We start from the raw sequence: 19,257 nt of genomic DNA, 5'->3' as shown, positions 1-19,257 counted from the left end.
CCCCCCCCCCCCCCCCCCCCCCCCCCCCCCCCCCCCCCCCCCCCCCCCCCCCCCCCCCCCCCCCCCCCCCCCCCCCCCCCCCCCCCCCCCCCCAAATTCAAGTGTAGATACAAAAGGGTTTGGACATGTTAGGACCACACCTTTAAAGCAAAAATACTTGTTGCTTTGTTTTCTTTTATTTTTATTAGAACTGTAGAAACTGCTCGGGAATTTTGAACAAAATTAAAACTACTGTAAGCATTATACTTAACTGTTGATAATATATAATAGCCTTAATATTTATATATTCCTATTGTGTGTGAGTGCATTTTGTTATGCACCATTGAGTTGCCTCAACTCATAGCGACCCTATGCACATTAGATCTGAAAGCTGCCCTATTCTGAGTCAATCCATCTCATTCTCAGCCTTCTTCTCTTTCATTGTCCCTCCACCCTTCTAAGCATGATTTCCCTCTCTCCAAGGACTGGTTTCCCCCTTGCCATGTGTTAAAGTATGTGAAATGGAAAGTCCTTGCCTCCAGGGAACAAACTGGTTTCACCCTCTTCAGGACAGACCTGTTTATTCTCCTTGCAGTCCATAGTATGTTCAGTACTCCACCAGCACCACAACTCAAAGGCATCATCCTCAGTTATTGCTCAACTTTATGATGCATAGCAAGTAATTGCAAAGATCATGGCCTGGATCAAGCAGACCTTAGTCTCCAGACTGACATCATTGCTCTTCTGTACACTAAAGAGGTCCCTGACAGCCGACTTTCCCAATGCAGTTCACCTTTTGATTTCTTGACTGCTGGTGCCAAGAGTGTTGATTGTGAAAACAAGCAAGCTGAAGTTAATCAACAGGCTCAGTGTCTTCTCCGTCCATCATAAAGCTGCCCAGTAGGCCCAGTGTTGATAATCTTTGTGTTCTTGATGTTGAGTTTCAATGCATATTGAAGACTATTGTCATCGACCACCTGTAGCAAACTCCTCCTGTGCTCTTAAGTTTCAGCAAGCGTGGTTGTGTCGTATGCATAGCGTAGTTTGTCGATGAGTCTTCCTCCAATCCTGATGCCACATTCCTCATCATAAAGTCCAGCTTCCCAAATGATCTGTTCTTACTGGCAGAGATCTGTATTTATTCCCATTCCAAAAAAAAGGGTGACTCAACAGAGTGGAAATTATTGAACAGTATCACTAATATCACATGTAAGCAAGATTCTGCTCAAGATTATCCGGAAACAACTGGAACAGTACAGCAGACAACTGCCAGATATGTGCAAGCTGGCTTTAGAAGCCACGGCATCGTAGCCAACATTAGATGGATCTTGCTGAAAGCAGAGTACCAGAGGAATGTCTATAAGTCTATGACTGACCTATGCAAAGGCAACTCTGTGGATCACACAGATTGTGGCTAACCTTGAGAAGAGTGGCAATCCCAGAACACTTGATTGTGCTCATGACAAATCTGTACTTGGACAGATTAACATTGTGTTTCATACCATCATTGCTATACATGATGTTTTATAAAATTAATCACCATTGCTCTCCTGTTGCCTTGTCTTTTCAGGTCCCCATTGAATCTTTCCTAATACCTTTACCACCAAACCTTCCACTCACCAAACTCTTGTATTCTAGTAGCAGAGTAACTCTTTGTAGTCTCTGCTTTCCCCTTCTCTTCTCACCCCCTCTTACCCTTTCAGGCTTTTATATACATATTCGTTATCCCCCCCCTTTTAAATTTTTATTGTCTTTTTATTTGTTATTGTTGTGTACAGTCCAATTGGATCCAACTGGCACAGGAGGAAATTTCCCCTCTTTCCCCAGGAGAGCATCTGGTAGATTTGAACTGCATGCCTTCGGGATGGCAATGAAGCTTCTTGCCACTAGGCTATCAGAGCTCTCTCTATCCTTCTATTTTTACAATAATGGTCTTATGTAATATTGTGCTTATTAAACTGAGTTTACTCAGCATAACAGTTCTCTAGATTCTCCCATATTATATAGCATTTTACAAAATTGTTGCTCCTGAGTGCTACATAGCATTCTATTGAGTGAATCTTCCATAATTTCTCATTCCATTCATTTGTTGATGGACATTTGGACTGTCTCCATTTTCTTGCTAGTGTGAATAATACTGCTGTCTGCATAGGTGTACAAATCTCCATTAGTGTCTCAGTTCTGTTTTCCTTGGGGTATTTCTCACAGAGCAGTAGCTGGGTCTTAATGGGATTTCTGTGTTCAGCTTTTTGAGGAAATGCCAAAACTGCCTTCCAGAGTGATTGTATCATTTTACAATTTGGTGGGAATTTTTACACATAATTCTTATATACTTGGCAGATTGATATCATAAGGCTAAAATCTCAAAAGGGGAAATTTTTGGTTTCAAATGAGAGGCTACTTTTTAAAATTAAAAAAACGGAGAAACTTTGGGAGTCAAACAAGTATTCCTTGATGGTTCAGTCCTTCCCTTGACTGTAAGTTAGGCACCAAGGTCAGAACTAGCTTTTGAGGTTTGGTTCCTCAGCTTCCTGGATTTTTTTCGTACTCCACAGAAGATTTTATATTGCTTTCCTAATGATCACCAGCCTTGATATGTTCACATAAGCATTTAGATTGCAAGAGCTATAAAGGATCTTTTGTAGGTTATAAAATGTACCATACTTAGAAATCTCTTGAGTTACAAGACCATCTCTTGCTGGACTGACTTTCTCTGTATGCCTCATTCTGTTTTACAGGAGATATATAGAGCCACCTATGTAAGAGCCCTTCTCTCTCCCAGTGCAAGTTCAAGTCATTACTGTGGAGTTGGGATCAACTAGTAACTGACCCTCTGATGCATTTACAGAGGCTTTAAATTACCCAAGAGATGATTACCCTTCTTTCTCCCTCAGAGCTTTGAATCTGGATGGATTCAAATCGCCTGTCTTTGGGGCTGACAGTGCTACTCCTTATCACTATGCCACCAGAGCTCTTCAGAGTCTGGATTTCTGGTGACTTTGCCGCCTTCTTGTTTCACACTTTTCTTTAGGAAGAGGATGCTGAAGTTGTGATTGGTGTTTGAACGTGTATTCTTTCCCCTTCTATCCTATCTTCTTCCTTTGGAAGCCTGCAAGTTGCTTGTATGTGTTGCAGGAGTAGGATAAATGAAAGTGAGGAGCTGGCAGTGGACCACTTCTCTTCCTGGGCTCAACCTAACCACCTTCTCCCTTCTTATTCACACAGAACATTCTGTCCCAGCCAAGGTGGTAAGAGCAGCGATTCCTAAACAGCGCAAAGGCAGCAAGGTAAGGAATATAAATTAGCAGCTTAAGAGATTTCTTGAAGGTTGTAGAATTTTTTCTTTTCTGTTGAGTGCTTTTGTGTAAGAGGTCGTTCTTTATCTTCTCTCAGTTGCTGAAAAGCCCCTTATTGACCTCCAGCCTACTGGATGGTTTTGGTAGACAGACGGAAAGAGATGAATCACAGGGTGAGGGGCTAAGGGCAGAAGCAAGATCGTCCCTGAGATTCTAATAGAATGTGCTTTACAGGTTGGTGACTTTGGAGATGCAATTAATTGGCCTACACCAGGAGAGATAGCCCACAAAAGTGTGCAGGTGAGTCTGTGGGGAGGGATAAGCAGACTTGAACTCTACCTACAGACACAGAGCAAACTTAAGCTTCCAAACCCTTTACTCTCATCTTTTCTCAAGCTTTGTAAGGGAGCAGTTGATAAATTTGAGCATTAAAATAGCTAAGAATTACAATCATTTCTGCTTTTGAAGTATGAAGAGTGTTAGGTGCTGCTCACTTCATCATTCATTTCCTTTAACCCTCATGGTAACGGTTGAGGTAGGTCCATTTATAATCTGGTTTACAATGAGGCCACTGAGGCTTAGAGAGGTTAATTACTAGTCTTTGATTATGCAGAAAGCCCAAATGAGGATTGGAAGTCGAATAATATCTTATTGTAGAGTTTGTGTTCTCTATCACTGCACTTGGGTTGTCCGTGGGTGAAACAGGAGAGTGGTTACTAGACCAAGCACCCACCTTTATTTAGGCTGTGTGATTTGGGGAAGCTTCCTTTAGCTAGGAGGAGCATGAATTGACTCCAACAGAGGGGAGTTCTTGCTGTGTCCTCTCATTCCTGCTGCTTTGTTTTAGATTTTAATTTCATTTTATATTGATTTCCATACAGAATTTGTGTACATTTTGGTTCACACATTCACTGCTTTGGTTTTGTACTGATGGCCTGAGTCTCAAACAAACATACTGTGGCCACCTTTAAATCAAAGGCAAGGTTGATGTGATCAGGCAAGATACTAGCATTTCTTGCATCCCACGGGCTTAAAGAAGACCATGTCTTATTACAGAGAATAAATATTTGACCCTTCTAGGTCCCAGCCCTTCTGTCTTGTTGCTTATCCCTATGACTTAGAGTCCAGAAAAGTTATTTCCTCACACTTTCTAGCCTTTGTGACCCTAGGTTTCTCAAGAAACTCATCTCAGGCATGAAAACAGGAGTTAGAATGTATCCAAGTCTAATCTGCCATCTCATTGTACTCCTCCTTCTGCCCTGTCCCAGTGACAGGGAGCTTCCTCCTATCTCAGGAGACTTACCTAGGGTCCTTTCTCTCTGTTAAGTCTTTATGTCTTCTTTGTCTCTTGTTGCAGCCACAGTCTCACAAGTCTCAGCCGGCCCGTAAGACACTACCCAAGAAGGACATGAAGGAACAGGAGAAAGGAGAGGGGAGTGATAGTAAGGAGAGTCCAAAAACCAAGTCAGATGAATCAGGAGAGGAGAAGAATGGGGATGATGACTGTCAACGAGGAGGACAGAAGAAGAAAGGTAAGTAATGTTGGGCAGATCAGTAAAATAACGGAATTCTGAGGGCTCTGTATGGTGAGAGACTGGCTAACCATCCAGCCATGTATTTCTTTAGCAGGGCCTGTTCTCAGCAGTCAAGGGTCTAACAGTGATGCTTCAAAATACTATTTGCAGTGTCTTCACATACTGGTGTTCCATGTAAGGTTTCCTTAAGTGTCTAAGACTTAGGTCAAATGTAAGTTCTGCTGCAGTAGCAGAGATCCAGAATAACAGTTGTTAAACAAAATAGGAATTGGTTTTTCTCTTCCACCAGCTAGCTCAGTGTAGGCCAGGTCAAGTGTGGCAATTCTTTAATTGATGGTGTTGGTCCTTGGGTTGCCATCATCTAAAATTACTTGCTTTTCCCAACTCATTCTAGCCATCAGGAAAGGGCCTAAGGATGGGAAGTGTCTTTCCTTTTAGGAACATAATCTGGAATTTGGTACTTCCATTCAGCTTTCAGTGTCTTCAGAGAGATTGGGAAATATTACTATTTTAGAAGGGGAAAAAGAAGTCTATTGAGGGGAACTAGACCATTGAGGGGAACTAGTTTTCTCTCGATTACCAGATTCTGTTTCACCAGAAGCCCAGGGCAGAAAAAGAAGGCTATGAATCGCCTGTCTCTCAGTCCTTTCTCACATACCCCTGCTATCTCCCAGGGAACAAACACAAATGGGTTCCATTGCAAATAGACATGAAGCCTGAAGCAGCCAGGGAGAAACTGGTTTCTCGCCCTACTCGCCCACCAGAGCCTCGACACACACCTGCAAACCGAGGGGAGATCAAAGGTATGCATTACCCACTATGGATGGCCTGGGCATGGAAGTCACTGTGAGATCTGACCCGGTGCCCCCTCTCCTCCTAGGGTCTGAACCTGTCACCTACGTGCCCGTGGCCCCCCCCACACCCGCCTGGCAACCAGAGACCAAACCGGAGCCTGCCTGGCACGACCAGGATGAGACATCGAGTGTGAAGAGTGATGGGGCTGGTGGGGCGCGGGCTTCCTTCCGTGGCCGTGGACGGGGGCGTGGTCGTGGCCGGGGACGAGGCCGGGGTGGCACTCGAAGTACGTGAGGCCCCTTTGGGCTCCGGGATGTCCAAGGGAGTGCAGTGGGAGTAGCGGGCATGGATCTCCTCTTCCTCATGACACTCATTTCTCTCTTAGCCCATTTTGACTACCAGTTTGGCTACCGAAAATTTGATGCTGCAGAGGGCCCTCGCACCCCCAAGTATATGAACAACATCACTTACTACTTTGACAATGTCAGCAGCACCGAGCTTTACAGTGTGGACCAGGAGCTACTCAAAGATTACATCAAGCGCCAGATGTGAGTGGCCTGGAGAGATTATGGGTGGAGGCTGGGGACCACCAGTGGATGGCGTCAAGGCTATGCAGAACTGGACAAGGCCCTTCTAGTTCTAGAAGCATTGCCACTTCTGGCTGGAACTAGGAAAGATAATCCTTCTCTCAGACTACATTTTCATGAAGGTTCTGTTTTATCACAGAAGCAAAGCCGTTATTAACTTAAGAAAATTAGAATTAGTGCAAGCAGAGAGTGAGTAAATGCCTGGAACTGAGCAGAATTGGTAATGCTTGATATAGGAAGATAGAAGCTTATAATTATCTTGTTGTGACACCCTCCCCATGATAGTGGAATTATAACATGTACAGTACAGTATTTTAGGTTTGGGTGGTGGTTGTAGTGATTTCCCCTGTCCCTTTTGTATCGTTTTGAAAAAGCAACATTTTAAAAATGCGAAAGAGCATTTATTGAATCCAAGTTCAGTGTCAGTTTTAAATGTTTTGTCTACTTAATTTCTGTGAGGTTAAGATATTTTTACTTATCTGGTAGCTTAGTAGTAAAGAGTTGTACTGCCAACCTAAAGGCAGGTGATTCTAATTCATCTGTTGCTCCACCGGAGAAAGATGGGAAGTCTTCTCCTGTGTGAGTTATAGACTCTGAAGCCCCCCTGGAGTTTAGCTTGAGTTCAGATATAACAATATTGTAGGGTTGCTATGAGTCATAGGCTCTGATGGGCTTGTGGGTAAGGAGTTGTGCTGCCAGTGCAAAGGCATGCAGTTCATATCTACCAGCTGCTCCACGTGAGAAAGACAAAGATGAGCACTTTCCTCCCATGCTGTTCACAGCTTCTGAAAACCTGCTGGAGCGTCAACTGTGAGTTGGTTCTTACTGAAAGGCAATGAGATTTTAAAGTTTTAAAATGAATCATAGTCAATTCAGTGCCACCTAACAATAACAGTATAACTTTTTTTAATTAATTTTAATGAAAGCTTAGAGACGTACAGTTTCCAGTCATTCATCGTCGTACTTTTCTCCCTACTCACCCTCTCCCTCTCAATCCACTCTTCTTGAAAAGAAAGAAAAACTCTCTCATTGTTACACAGTCGCCCCCCCCCCCCAAGTCCACTCCACTATGCAGCCTTCACCCTGGACTTCTGTAATGACAAGAATACCCATTCACCTGTCCCTTTTAAACAGTTGTCTCCCTCATCTGTTTCAATGCCATATCATTCCTCCCCTCCTTTTCTGTCTTCCATCAACCCTCGTATCGGTCCTGTTTTACAACAGTGGCCCTATGCAATATTTGTCCTTTTGTGACTGAGCTATTTCACTCAGCATAATGTCCTCCAGGGTCATCCATTTTGCATAATATTTCATGAGTTCCTTGTTTTTCAAGGCTGCATAGTATTCCATTGTGTGAATATACCACAGCTTCTCTAGGTATTCATTTGTTGATGGGCACTTGGGTTGTTTCCAGCTCTTGCAATTGTGAACAAAGCAGCAGTAAGCGTGCGTGTGCATATATCTTGCTTGGGTGGCAGTTTCTTTAGGGTAAATTCCCAGTAGTGGAATTGCCGAGTCAAATGGTATCACTATTTGCAACTTTCTAAGAAAGTGCCATACACTCTTCCATAGTGGTTGCACCATTTTTACACTCCGGAGGGTTCCAGTTTCTCTACAACCTCGCCAGCATTTGATGTTTGCTGTTATGCTAAATTTTGCTTTTCTTACTGGGGTGAGATGATACCTCACAGTTGTTTTAACAGTATAACATTTTTATAAACAAGCAAACTAGGGAAATAAGAATCTCAGACTGTAAGTGACAAAACATTGAGCTTTTGCCCATCTTACTGTAAAACCTCTGCTTTTAACTAAACACTAATATTTTTTCTGCGATAAAGTAGTAGAGCTATGCAAGCAGAATAATTACAGTAGATAGTGATAATGTATAGAAGAGAAAGTGACTGACAATATACAAACTGAGTTTTAAAGTAGGATGAGGAATTTGCCAGACATACTAGTAGTGTAAAGGGTTTAAAATAGTTTAAACCAAAGCCAAAGAGTTGTGAAGAGTAATTTCTTTTTAGCACTTAAAACTGTATAGTGGTGAAGCCTGCAGGTAAGAGATTGTATGAGATCATTGGAGTGCACAGAACAATGGTAAATAGTTTAAGAGTCCCTCAGTGTTGCATAGTAAAAGGGGTGGGAGGTGGGGACTATATAATAGTGAAAGAACTTTTTTCCCAAAGAAAAAGCGAACTAGGGGGAGGGGAGACAGAGGAAAATGTGTAACAAAAAATGAATGGAAATCCAAGTTCTTTTATAAACTCTTTAATTCAACTTTAATGACATAGATGAAATAATGTTTTCTGAATTCATGTGTTAATGGGGCAAAAATAAGAAGAAACAATTTCAAGTATCCGTAAAATAACCAGAAAAAAGTATATTCAAATAGGAATCTAGGAAAAGTCCTTAAAAATAAATGAAAATGCTTGAAGATACGTGTTGTAGGCATTAGTGCATATTAATGGACTGATATTGACCATTTTAAATGAAACAATAATGTTTTCTATTCTTTGGGGTTTTTTTTGAAATTATTTATTTTTTCATTTCAGTGAGCATCTACAGAGATTTTGGAATTCCATTCATTCGTTGTTGCACCCTTCTCCCCACTCCCCACCCCTGTTTGCTCCTCTCTTTGAAAAGTAAAAGAAAAACTCCCTCATTGGTACACAATCCCCCGCCCCCCATCTTAAAAAAAAAGTTACTCAGTGGTACCTCTTTTCTCCCCTTAGTGAATACTACTTCAGCGTGGACAATTTAGAACGAGACTTCTTCCTACGAGGAAAAATGGATGCCAACGGTTTCCTTCCCATCACGCTTATTGCTTCCTTCCACCGAGTAAAGGCCCTTACCACTGACATTTCACTCATCTTTGCGGTATGTCTTCTTTAGCAGGGCATGGGGAAAGGGGAAAGAAAGGTTCCTTCTTAAGGCATTGGAGTTTGGGCAAAGGCAGAAACCCCAAATCCTCTTGTAATAACATCTGCTAAAATACGAAAGTGTGGCCAGCCTTTTCTCTATTTTATTATGGTGGAGTTCAGATATTTATAAAAGTAAATAAGTGTAATGCACTTGTCACTCAGCCTCAGCAGTTAATTAGCTTATGGTCAAATCATGGTTCATCCCTACCACCATCTTCTTCCCATCTCTCTCACATATTGCATGGAAGAAAGTTTTGAGTAACCTAGAATTTCATCTGAAAGTGTCAGCACATCTCTTAAAATTGTGAAGAAACATGACCAGAGTATATTCTGATAACACTGGAAAAGAATAATTTCATAATATGACCACATAGTTTTCCCTTCCACTCTTTTCCTTGTAATTATTGTTTTAATAAACGTGATAATTTGTCCAACAGAATTTCACATAGAACACAGTAGTAGTTTTTCCTATTCTTTAAATTTTTATAGAAAAAGAGTTTCTGTGGTCAATCTAGAGGCCTGTACAGGTCCCCCCATCAAGAATTTTTGTAGATAGTTATGTGTTCTGTGACATGAATTATTTCTCTGTTTTGTGATATAGTACCTTGAATGAAGCTCAGGGAGCTCTAGTGGCAAGAAGCTGTGCTATAATCCCAGAGGCATTTGGTTTGAGTCTACCAGCTGCTCTGCAGGACAGAGATGGGCAAAATCCTCATGTGCAATTAACTGCCTCGGAAAATCTACCATTAGGGACAGCTATGGCATTTCCGACTTGATGGTACACAACAACAACCATGAATGAAAAGAGTTATGATGGCAAAGTTCATAGGGAATTGCTCTATTAACCCATAGACTGCATCTCTCTGGTGGTTCGAATCTACCTGTGACTCCAAGGAACAAAGATAGGTAGTTTCTTCCCATGTGATTTATAGTCTTGGAAAACTGGAGCTATGGGTTGACTTGCTGGCAGTGACAAAAAATCCCCTACTTAATGATAACAGCCTTTTTCTTTTGGGGTTGAAAAATGATAATAGTCGATCAGCCTGTCAGTATTTGTTACCTGAAGTGCTATTTATTTCTTAAAAGAGCCCTGGTGACGTGGTAGGTTAAGAGGTTATAAGTGTTTGGTCTGCTAACAAATTAGCAGTTCACACTTAGCAGCCACAGGAAGAAAAGCATTTACCAAGTCCTCCTGTTAAAATTTACAGCCTCAGAAACATGATGGAGAGGGTCAGCGTGAGTTCGAATCAACTCAGTCTGAGACTGTGGCTTATTTATAGTTTATATAAGAAGAGTGGTATAAATACTTGAGTGGTATAAATACTTGATTCTTCCCTTTACACTTTTAACCATTTTTCAGGATTTTGGGTTGAATCCCTAGTTAAGTTCAGAGGTAGCCAATGAGAATTTGTTTGCTTTTGTTGTATTTTTAGTATTATAAACGTATAGATGCAAACATTTTCTGTGTTTCATTGCTCTGCAATGGACATGTTAGAACAAATTGTCCTCGTTTGGGCCCTCAGGTCTGAGTACTGAGTTTTAATGTTTCATGCCAGACTTGAAATTGTTCCTTATTCCCCTCCCTCACCCCCATATGACATTTTTCAAGGAATTTAGTTGGTGAGTTGTTTAGTGTTCTGAGGATGAGGAGTGTCCTCCTTTCTTAAAGAGTAGTATATGACAAAAACTATTTTTCTTTTTTTTAAATCTTGCTGTATTTGAGAGATGGCAGCCATAGTGTGCACCATTGTGTGGTTATTCCATAATTTATTCTACTAGCTCCCTGTGGTTGCATATTTTAAAATCAAGAAAGGTGTACACTAGGATTGTATCCCTTCTCAGTACCTATTCCTTTGTATGCTGAGCAAGTCATTGGGGAAGCTGAATGTTGTGAAATTTGAAAAAGAATGTGGCATCAAAGAAAGACTTCGGTTAACAGCCTGTGTTATGTAGATGACACAGCCTTGTTTGCTGAAAGTGAGAAGAACTTGAAGCATTTGCTGCAGAATATCAAAGACTACCGTCTTCAGTATGAATTACATCTCAAAATCCAGAAAACAAAAGTCTTTACAGAGCTAGTCGGCAACATCATGACAGATGGAGAAAAGATTGACATTGTTAAAGTTTTTACCTTTCTTGGATCCACAATGAATACCTTCAGTACCAGCAGTCAACACATCATAAGATGTGTTATTTTGGGAAAGTCTTGCTGTCAAAGTCCTATCCAAAGTGCCTCTTTCCTCACAGCCTCAAGAAATGTCAAATACTGCACTTAGTTACCTCTTATTTTTTTATTAAAAGTAAACAGACTTAGGTTGTGGGGAAAATAAAAAAGTGAATAGAGAGGTAAAACACTCTTAACAGGTAGTCTTGTGAATCTTGGAAAACATGGCTTTTTATTTGCAATTATTTAAAAACTTAAAAAACAAATGAAGAATTTAGGGAGTTCTGGTGGCCTAGTGAGAAGCTGCACTGCTATCCCAGAGACATGCAGTTTGAATCCACTAGATGCTCTGCTGGAGAAGGAGGGGCAATCTCCTTCTGTACCAGTCAGATCCAGTTTGATGGAACACATAAAAAATAATGAAATAAAATAAAATTTAAAAAAACAAATGAGGAATTTAATGAATTTTTCACTCTATATATAGCTTGTGAATCTTTCCACCCAGAACATTTAGAGCTATTTGTTAAACATGGAGTATTGTTTCAGCATTTATTCAGATTACCTTTATATGCAAGTTAAGCTCTGGTGGTATATAGTTTATAGCTGGCTGTATAGCTGACCAAAAGGTGTGCATCTCTAGCTATTAAAATTTAGGGAGCCCTGGTGGCCTAGTGGCAGGAGTCGACACTGCACGCGTTTGAATCCACCAGATGCTCTGCTGGAAAAGGAGGGGGCAATCTCCTGTACCAGTCAAATCTGATTTGACAGTACACACATAAAAAATACTAAAATATTTAAAAATTCAGTATCCGTTCCCCAGGAGAAAAATGAGTAGTCTCTTCTGTTACTTTTTGTAAAGATTTAGAGCATAGGAAACACAGTGGAAAGATCTCTGAGTTGAAATTGACTCAATGGCTATGAGTTACTTTGGTTATTTGTTTATTTGTTCAGTTAGATAGTTCCCACTTGTTGAGTTCCACCCTTCCCGTTTTCCTTTTCTATTGTGAACATTGTTACTACAAATAATCTTTTGTCTAAAGTTTACATGTTGCTGAACACAGTAATAAAAAGAATATGAGAGTCAAAGAGTAGGTATGTCTTTAGTTGTTTTACAAGTTCGAATATTTACAGTCATGGAGAATGGATCATGGTGCTGGCTTTCTTATACTCTTGCCATTACTAAACTCATACCTGGGCTTATGTTGAGTTCAACCACCCCTTTTCCTAGTTTCCATGATCTCAGCATGGCTCAGTCCTTCTTCATTTCTCCTCTTTCTTCTCCTCATAGGCCCTCAAAGACAGCAAGGTGGTGGAGATAGTTGATGAGAAAGTCCGCAGGAGGGAAGAGCCTGAAAAATGGCCTCTTCCTGGTCCCCCAATAGTGGACTATTCCCAGACTGATTTCTCCCAGCTTCTTAACTGCCCAGAGTTTGTGCCTCGCCAGCACTATCAGAAGGAGACAGGTGAGTACAAAGCTAATACATGGACGCTTTCCTGTTGCCTTTCCTTCAGCATAGGGTAATGGTCAAGGCTAATGACAGAAAGGGAACTGAAGGAATAGTGACATCAATTTTCTATCCTTTAGAATCAGCCCCTGGGTCTCCCCGTGCAGTCACCCCAGTGCCAACTAAAACAGAAGAGGTCACCAACCTAAAGACATTGCCCAAGGGCCTATCAGCCAGTCTGCCTGACCTAGATTCTGAGAATTGGATTGAAGTAAAGAAGAGGCCACGTCCCTCCCCTGCAAGGCCCAAGGTGAGTATGATCTGCCTTTGCCTCTGGAATGTAGGAAATGGGGCTGGAGTGCTTGGAGGAGATTAACCAAAAAACATAGAGCCCTGGCCTCTTGAAGAGTCAAAGTATGAGCTTAGGTCTGAAGTGACTATGGAAAAGTTGGTGTGACTTGTCTTCCTTATTCCACGAGGAGCATCTCTTGGTGGGGCCCTCACTCAGTGGATTCTCAGGTAGCATTTTTCCTGAGAAGAGATTATACAGCCTCCAACAGCAATATCCCAGGTTTCTTAATGGTTAGCAGACTTTTGCTTCATGTAAATCTTGGCCTATACTTCACCTAGTTTGCTTTTGCTTATCTTTTGGATAATTTTAAGTATCTTGTGCTGAGTTTGTCCTCTCTAATCCTTTGGGACCTTGGAAGAGAGAATGAATAGATCAATGGCCTGGGACATAGAGTCAGAGCCTAGACTAGAAAAGCTTAACTTAAGGATTCAGTTTCCTTATCTTAAAATGATGGAGCAGAGAATGCTATAGAAATAATAAAACTGATGTATAATAAAGATGGAGTTCAACATTAATGAGGTTTTGCAAACTAAAATTTACTGTCTCTTTTCTGACCATGAACTTGTTCTTCATGAGTACCCTAGCTTTGGAGCCCTCATTGGTGTGGAATTTTGATGTTTCAGAGATGAACTTGGATTGTAGATATGTAAAATTTTAAATTCCCTTTTACTCTTCTTAATTTTGAGAATTCTCTAGCTGAGCTGGGAACATCCAGAGGTCATTCTAAGGAAACAAGGAGGAAGGTAGTGTGTATAAGATAAAGATCAGAAAGCAAAGGCACTCATTGCAGAATTACTCTTCCCACTCACACTGTTCTCTTGGAATTTTTATGTAGGAAACTTTGCACAGAGAATTGTTGTCTTTTGACCATATATGTTGTTACTGACATGTGCTGTTGATTTGACTGTGATTTATAGCAACTCTGTGAACAAAGGCTCTGAATGTTGTCCCAACCTGAACCATCCTCACTGTTTTCTGACATACCTGACCCATCAGTCCATCTCTTCCAGGGTCTTCCTCTCCTGCACTGATCGTCCACCGTTCTAAGCATGATGTCCTTCTCCAAGGTCTGGCCTTTTCTGACAATATGCCCAAAGTATGTGAGACTAAATTTCAAAATCCTTGTTTCCAATGAGCAACGTGATTTCCACCTTCTCTAGGACAGACCTGTTTGTTCTCTTGGCAGTTCCTGGTGTGTTCAGTACCTTTCTCCGGCACCACAACTTGGAGGCATTAATTTTTCTTCTGCCATCCTTGGTGATTATCCAGGTCTCTGATACATAGCAAACAATTGAGAAAACCAAAAATAACATTCTATAAAGTAGTTCCATTTTACTAATAATGACATTCTATGGCATGTCTTCCCCTTTGGAGCTTTTTGTGGCATATGTTGTTGAAACCTAATAAACCTGGTTTATTTGTATTCTTTATTTAGATTGCATCTTAGTGGTCACTTCTTCTAGGAAGTCTTCCCTAACCAGTGCTGTCCACCTCCCTACAACAGATTTTTTTTTAAGCTCCTAACTCTGGTGGCAAGAAGCTGCACTGCTATCCCAAAAGCATGCAGTTTAAATCAACCAGCTGCTTCACAGGAGAAGGACGAGTAGTTTCCTCCCATGTGATTAACTGCCTTTAAAAACCTGCTGAAGGGTCAGCTGTGAGTCGCTTCCTATCAGTGGCATGCAAGAGCAACACCAACCTCTGTGTCACATAATACTGTTTTATTCGTCTGTGTATATGCGATTTTTATTGTCAAGAATATACAAAGCAAAATTCTATAATAATTAAAAGTTTCTACATGTACTTTGGACATGTTGCCAGGAGGGACGGGTCCTTGGAGAGGGACATCATGCTTGGGAGGGTGGAGGGACAGCGCAGGAGGGGAAGACCCTCTATGAGGTGGATTGATTCTGTGACTGGGGTAATCAGGATGGGTGTGTCAGAGACAGTGCGATTGGCACAGGACAGAGCAGGGTTTAGGGCTGTTGTGCATAGGGTCGCTATGAGTCGGAAATGACTCGACGGCACATAACAACACATGTACATTTCTATGATACTGCTTACATTAAGTTGTGCACTCATTCTCACCTTGATTTGTGTTGTTATTTCCCCTGTTAATAACCAAAACTCGCTGTCTGGGGTCTTTCTAATTGCTGTGGTTGGTCTCATACAGACTTTAAAATGGCCTAATGCTTTTAAAGCCAACACTGTTTTATTACTTAAACTCTTTGTTATTTGTAAAAAGGCGTCCATCAATAGATTTTTTTTTGTTTTGTTTTGCATGTAAAGGTGATCTAAGCAGTGGTTTCTTCATCCAGCCTCTAGGGCCCAGAAACCTATTCACCTCTTTACCATCACACGTTGCAGTTGACTGTTGGCCAGCTTTCTCTCCCACTAAGCTGAGAGCTCCTAAAATTACAAGGACCTTATTGCCTTCATTCTTCTGTATTTAGATTCTTTAGACAGGACCTGATAATCATAGATAATAATGATTATTTGTTCAGAAATTCTAGACTCTGCTCTTGCCAGGTCCTAGTCTTAGCACTGAAGGAATACTAAAGTAAAGCACCTGTAGTTCTTGCCTCATTTAACTTCCAATTTATTAGGAGCTGTTGGATAAATGGATGAGTCATCCTGTTGATCTTCATTGCACCTAATTCACACTGTGTGGGACGTAAGGTAAACAAAGGCACATATTACATAACTCCTACCTACAGCGAACTTGTCCTAAATTGTGAATGATTGTGTTGTGAGCTGTGAATAAAGAAACCTGAACTCCTGTGAGACAGCATTTCCTTCTCAGGCTAACTCCAAAGAGAACACCTGTGAATTGCTGACGTGGCTATAGTTCTGCCAGTCTCATGGGAGAGGAACTGGAACTTCCTCTTGTGTGAAATCTACATAGACTAGCCAAACAACCACTTCTGATTTTCTCTCCCCTTGGTCTGTTTTCTTTTAGAAGTCAGAGGAGCTTAAGTTCCTCCAGCAGACCTCTCTGCCTCAGCACATGCCCTCCCAGCAGCTGATAGCCAAGGATCAGGATGAGCAAGAAGAACTGGATTTCTTATTTGATGAGGAGATGGAACAGATGGATGGTCGGAAAAACACCTTTACCGCTTGGTCTGATGAGGACTCCGACTATGAGATTGATGACCGGGATGTCAATAAGATCCTCATAGTAACACAGACACCACCCTACATGCGTCGGCACCCAGGAGGAGACCGCACAGGCAATCACACTTCTCGTGCCAAGATGAGCGCTGAGCTGGCCAAGGTCATTAACGATGGACTTTTCTATTATGAACAAGACCTGTGGACTGAGAAGTTTGAACCTGAGTACTCCCAGATCAAGGTAAGGCTGGAATATAAATGAATATCTCGAGTGTTTCTAATGTAGGAAGAAGAGCGATACTGATTGGCTTTGTAAATTTGGGCTGTATGCTGCTAGGGACGGAAGTGGGAATGAAGATTGCTAGGACATTAATAGAGAAGAAATATTAAACACTTTGAAAACTTCAGGCAGCTATACATATGTTAAGGAGGTAAGTCTGAGTGAACAATCACATTTAAAGTCCTAACAATAGTGACACTTTTGTGAGAAATAAGAGATCGTCATTTCTGTTCTTAAATATTTTGACACGTACAAGAGCATAAAAATCTGTTAAGCAGCTTGCTTTGAGAGGGGGAGATAGAGAAAAGATAGCTCTTTTTAAAAGTACTGCTTCCTAGAGACATTTAAGACATCTTTGTCCTAGGCTTTCACAGAGTGGTTTTTTGGTGATCATTAGTATTTGGCTTTATATAATAAATAGCTATATATTTAATGGAGCTGAGGCGAGAGCTGCATGGTAAGTCTCTGAGAAGATCATGATAGGAAGAGATGTGGCAAGGCACTGGAGAACTTGTGGAGACTATAGGGCAAGTAGTAATATCATCTGTTTTAGCACACTTGTGCCAAGGAAATTGAATTTAAAAATGATGATGATGGGGGAGCTGTGGTGGCCTAGTGGCAAGGAGCTGCAACTACAATCCCAGAGGCTCACAGTTCGAATCCACCAGATGCTCTGCCGGGGAAGGAGGGACAATCTCCTCCTGTACCTGTCAGATCTGATTTGATGGTACACACACACACAAATAATAAAATAAAATTAAAAAAAAAAGATGATGATGGGGCACCTGAGAGCCTGAGGAGCAGAATTCCACGTATGTGAACGTGGGAGCTTCAAACTTCCTGCAAGGCCTGATTTCAGAACAAGCCAAGGCAGTCTTCTAATTAACACTTTGCCCCACCCCTTTTATATTCTCTTCAGCAAGAAGTTGAGAACTTCAAGAAAGTCAACATGATCAGCCGGGAGCAGTTTGACACTTTGACCCCCGAGCCACCTGTGGATCCCAACCAGGAAGTCCCTCCTGGGCCACCTCGTTTCCAGCAAGGTGAGGAATAAAAACTTGGGACCCTGGCCTGGACAGGCAAATTCAGAATCCTAGAACTGGGGACCTCCCAGAAATAGGTGGTTACAGCTCTGCCCCGGTTCCTCTCTGCCTCTTATATGTAGTTCCCACTGATGCCCTGGCCAACAAGTTGTTTGGTGCTCCTGAGCCTTCTACCATTGCACGCTCTCTACCAACCACTGTCCCAGAGTCGCCAAACTACCGTAATGCCAGGACTCCTCGGACACCCCGCACACCACAGCTCAAAGACTCAAGCCAGACATCACGGTTTTACCCAGTGGTTAAGGAAGGACGTACAATAGATGCCAAGGTGAGGAACTCTCCTGCTGGGCTGCCAAGGGTCTTGCAATCACTTCACAACATTCCAGTGCTTGGCTCATCTCCTTTGCCTAGTTTGAGCTAAGAAAGTGCAACATTCTGTATTTTACATGTGTTTGTGGGCTAATGACCTTATCTGAGATTGAGTGACTACATTTGCAAAATAGACTTGGTGGGCCTGGTGACTGCATGTACCCAGGATAAGACTACAGAAGTACTGAGCAGGTGTGAGACTTGAGGCAAATCACTCATCTCCCAGCTCTCATCTGTGAAACAGGCATACCAGTTTCTTGCTCACACCTGTCAGTTGTCTGTGAAAGTATTAAAGAGACATAATTAATGGCAAATCTTTAACTGATCTCTGCAGATGCCTCGGAAAAGGAAGACAAGGCACAGCTCAAACCCACCCTTGGAGAGTCATGTGGGCTGGGTGATGGATTCTCGGGAGCACAGGCCCCGGACTGCTTCCATCAGGTACCATAGGTAGTAAGGGAGGAAAAGAGCTGGATGGATGGCTGTATAGTCGAACTGTGACATCGAAAGCAGAGTCTCTTAATTAGAGAACAGAAGGATAACCTAATCTAAAATGTTAAAATTAATATATAGAAACCAGGACCTTAACCAGCAAAGGCTTTTTTCTACATGGTATAAAACAAGCAAGACTAGATTTTACCTCAGCTCCAGGGAGAGTATCTTAATTCCTTTCCCAACACACATACATGTTGCTACTTACTTCAAGAAAGCCTAATAGTTTGATAGAGATTCAGATTCCTAGACCATATCTCAGATTTATTGACTTAGTCTCAGGATGTAGGACCTATGTTCCTTTCAGTTTATTTTCCATGTGATGACTCTAGTATTCTTTATAGAGTAGCAGAGTTCGGGGGGCCCTGGCCTGTGTACTTTGTTCCCTGCAGAGGTAGATGGAGACTTAACAACATAGGAGGTTTGAGAGCCTTGGTGGCTTAGTGGTAAAGAATTGTGCTTCAGCCCAGTGGTGCACAGTTTGAATCTACCAGCTACTCTGGAGGAGAAAGATGGGCAATCTCCTATCGCAATTACTGCCTCTAAAAACTCCCTGGAGGGTCATCTACAAGTTGGTTCTACCTTGACAGTATTCAACACCATATGTAGATGGAGAAGCCTAGTAAATGGTTCATTAAGAAAGTTAAATATCAGCTTGTTGGGTGCCACTGAATTGATCAACCTCATGTGGCAGGTAGAACTTCCTACAAGGGTTTTGTGGTCCCCACTTTATATTGTTTTACATACAGAATTCATATACATATGCTTCGTTCATGTACGTTGTGTTTCACACATTTCTGCATTTACATTGTGTTTCAATCACTCGTTGTGTTTTATACAATTAATCACCATTGATCTATGCCTACTATAACTCCATCTTTTCAGGTC

At 41.7% G+C, this 19,257-nt stretch overlaps 1 protein-coding gene across 1 annotated transcript in view; it reads left to right on the top strand.

The window, feature by feature from the left end:
• The window catches only part of LARP1 (La ribonucleoprotein domain family, member 1), a 79,674-nt gene that overhangs the window by 42,709 nt on the left and 17,708 nt on the right, over positions 1-19,257 (top strand). Inside the window, exons 2-14 of the mRNA XM_006894747.1 lie at positions 3,205-3,266; positions 3,510-3,575; positions 4,633-4,807; positions 5,485-5,613; positions 5,691-5,891; positions 5,991-6,153; positions 8,925-9,069; positions 12,566-12,740; positions 12,863-13,032; positions 16,034-16,426; positions 17,385-17,508; positions 17,631-17,836; positions 18,212-18,318. Coding sequence (XP_006894809.1) covers positions 3,205-3,266; positions 3,510-3,575; positions 4,633-4,807; positions 5,485-5,613; positions 5,691-5,891; positions 5,991-6,153; positions 8,925-9,069; positions 12,566-12,740; positions 12,863-13,032; positions 16,034-16,426; positions 17,385-17,508; positions 17,631-17,836; positions 18,212-18,318 — 2,116 coding nt within the window. The remainder of the gene's footprint in view (positions 1-3,204; positions 3,267-3,509; positions 3,576-4,632; positions 4,808-5,484; positions 5,614-5,690; positions 5,892-5,990; positions 6,154-8,924; positions 9,070-12,565; positions 12,741-12,862; positions 13,033-16,033; positions 16,427-17,384; positions 17,509-17,630; positions 17,837-18,211; positions 18,319-19,257) is intronic.

Source organism: Elephantulus edwardii, unplaced genomic scaffold (assembly GCF_000299155.1).
Source record: "Elephantulus edwardii isolate Elephantulus edwardi_28Jun2011 unplaced genomic scaffold, EleEdw1.0 scaffold00149, whole genome shotgun sequence".
Classification (NCBI taxonomy): Eukaryota; Metazoa; Chordata; class Mammalia; order Macroscelidea; family Macroscelididae; genus Elephantulus; species Elephantulus edwardii.
This window is presented reverse-complemented; position numbering and strand designations above follow the sequence as displayed.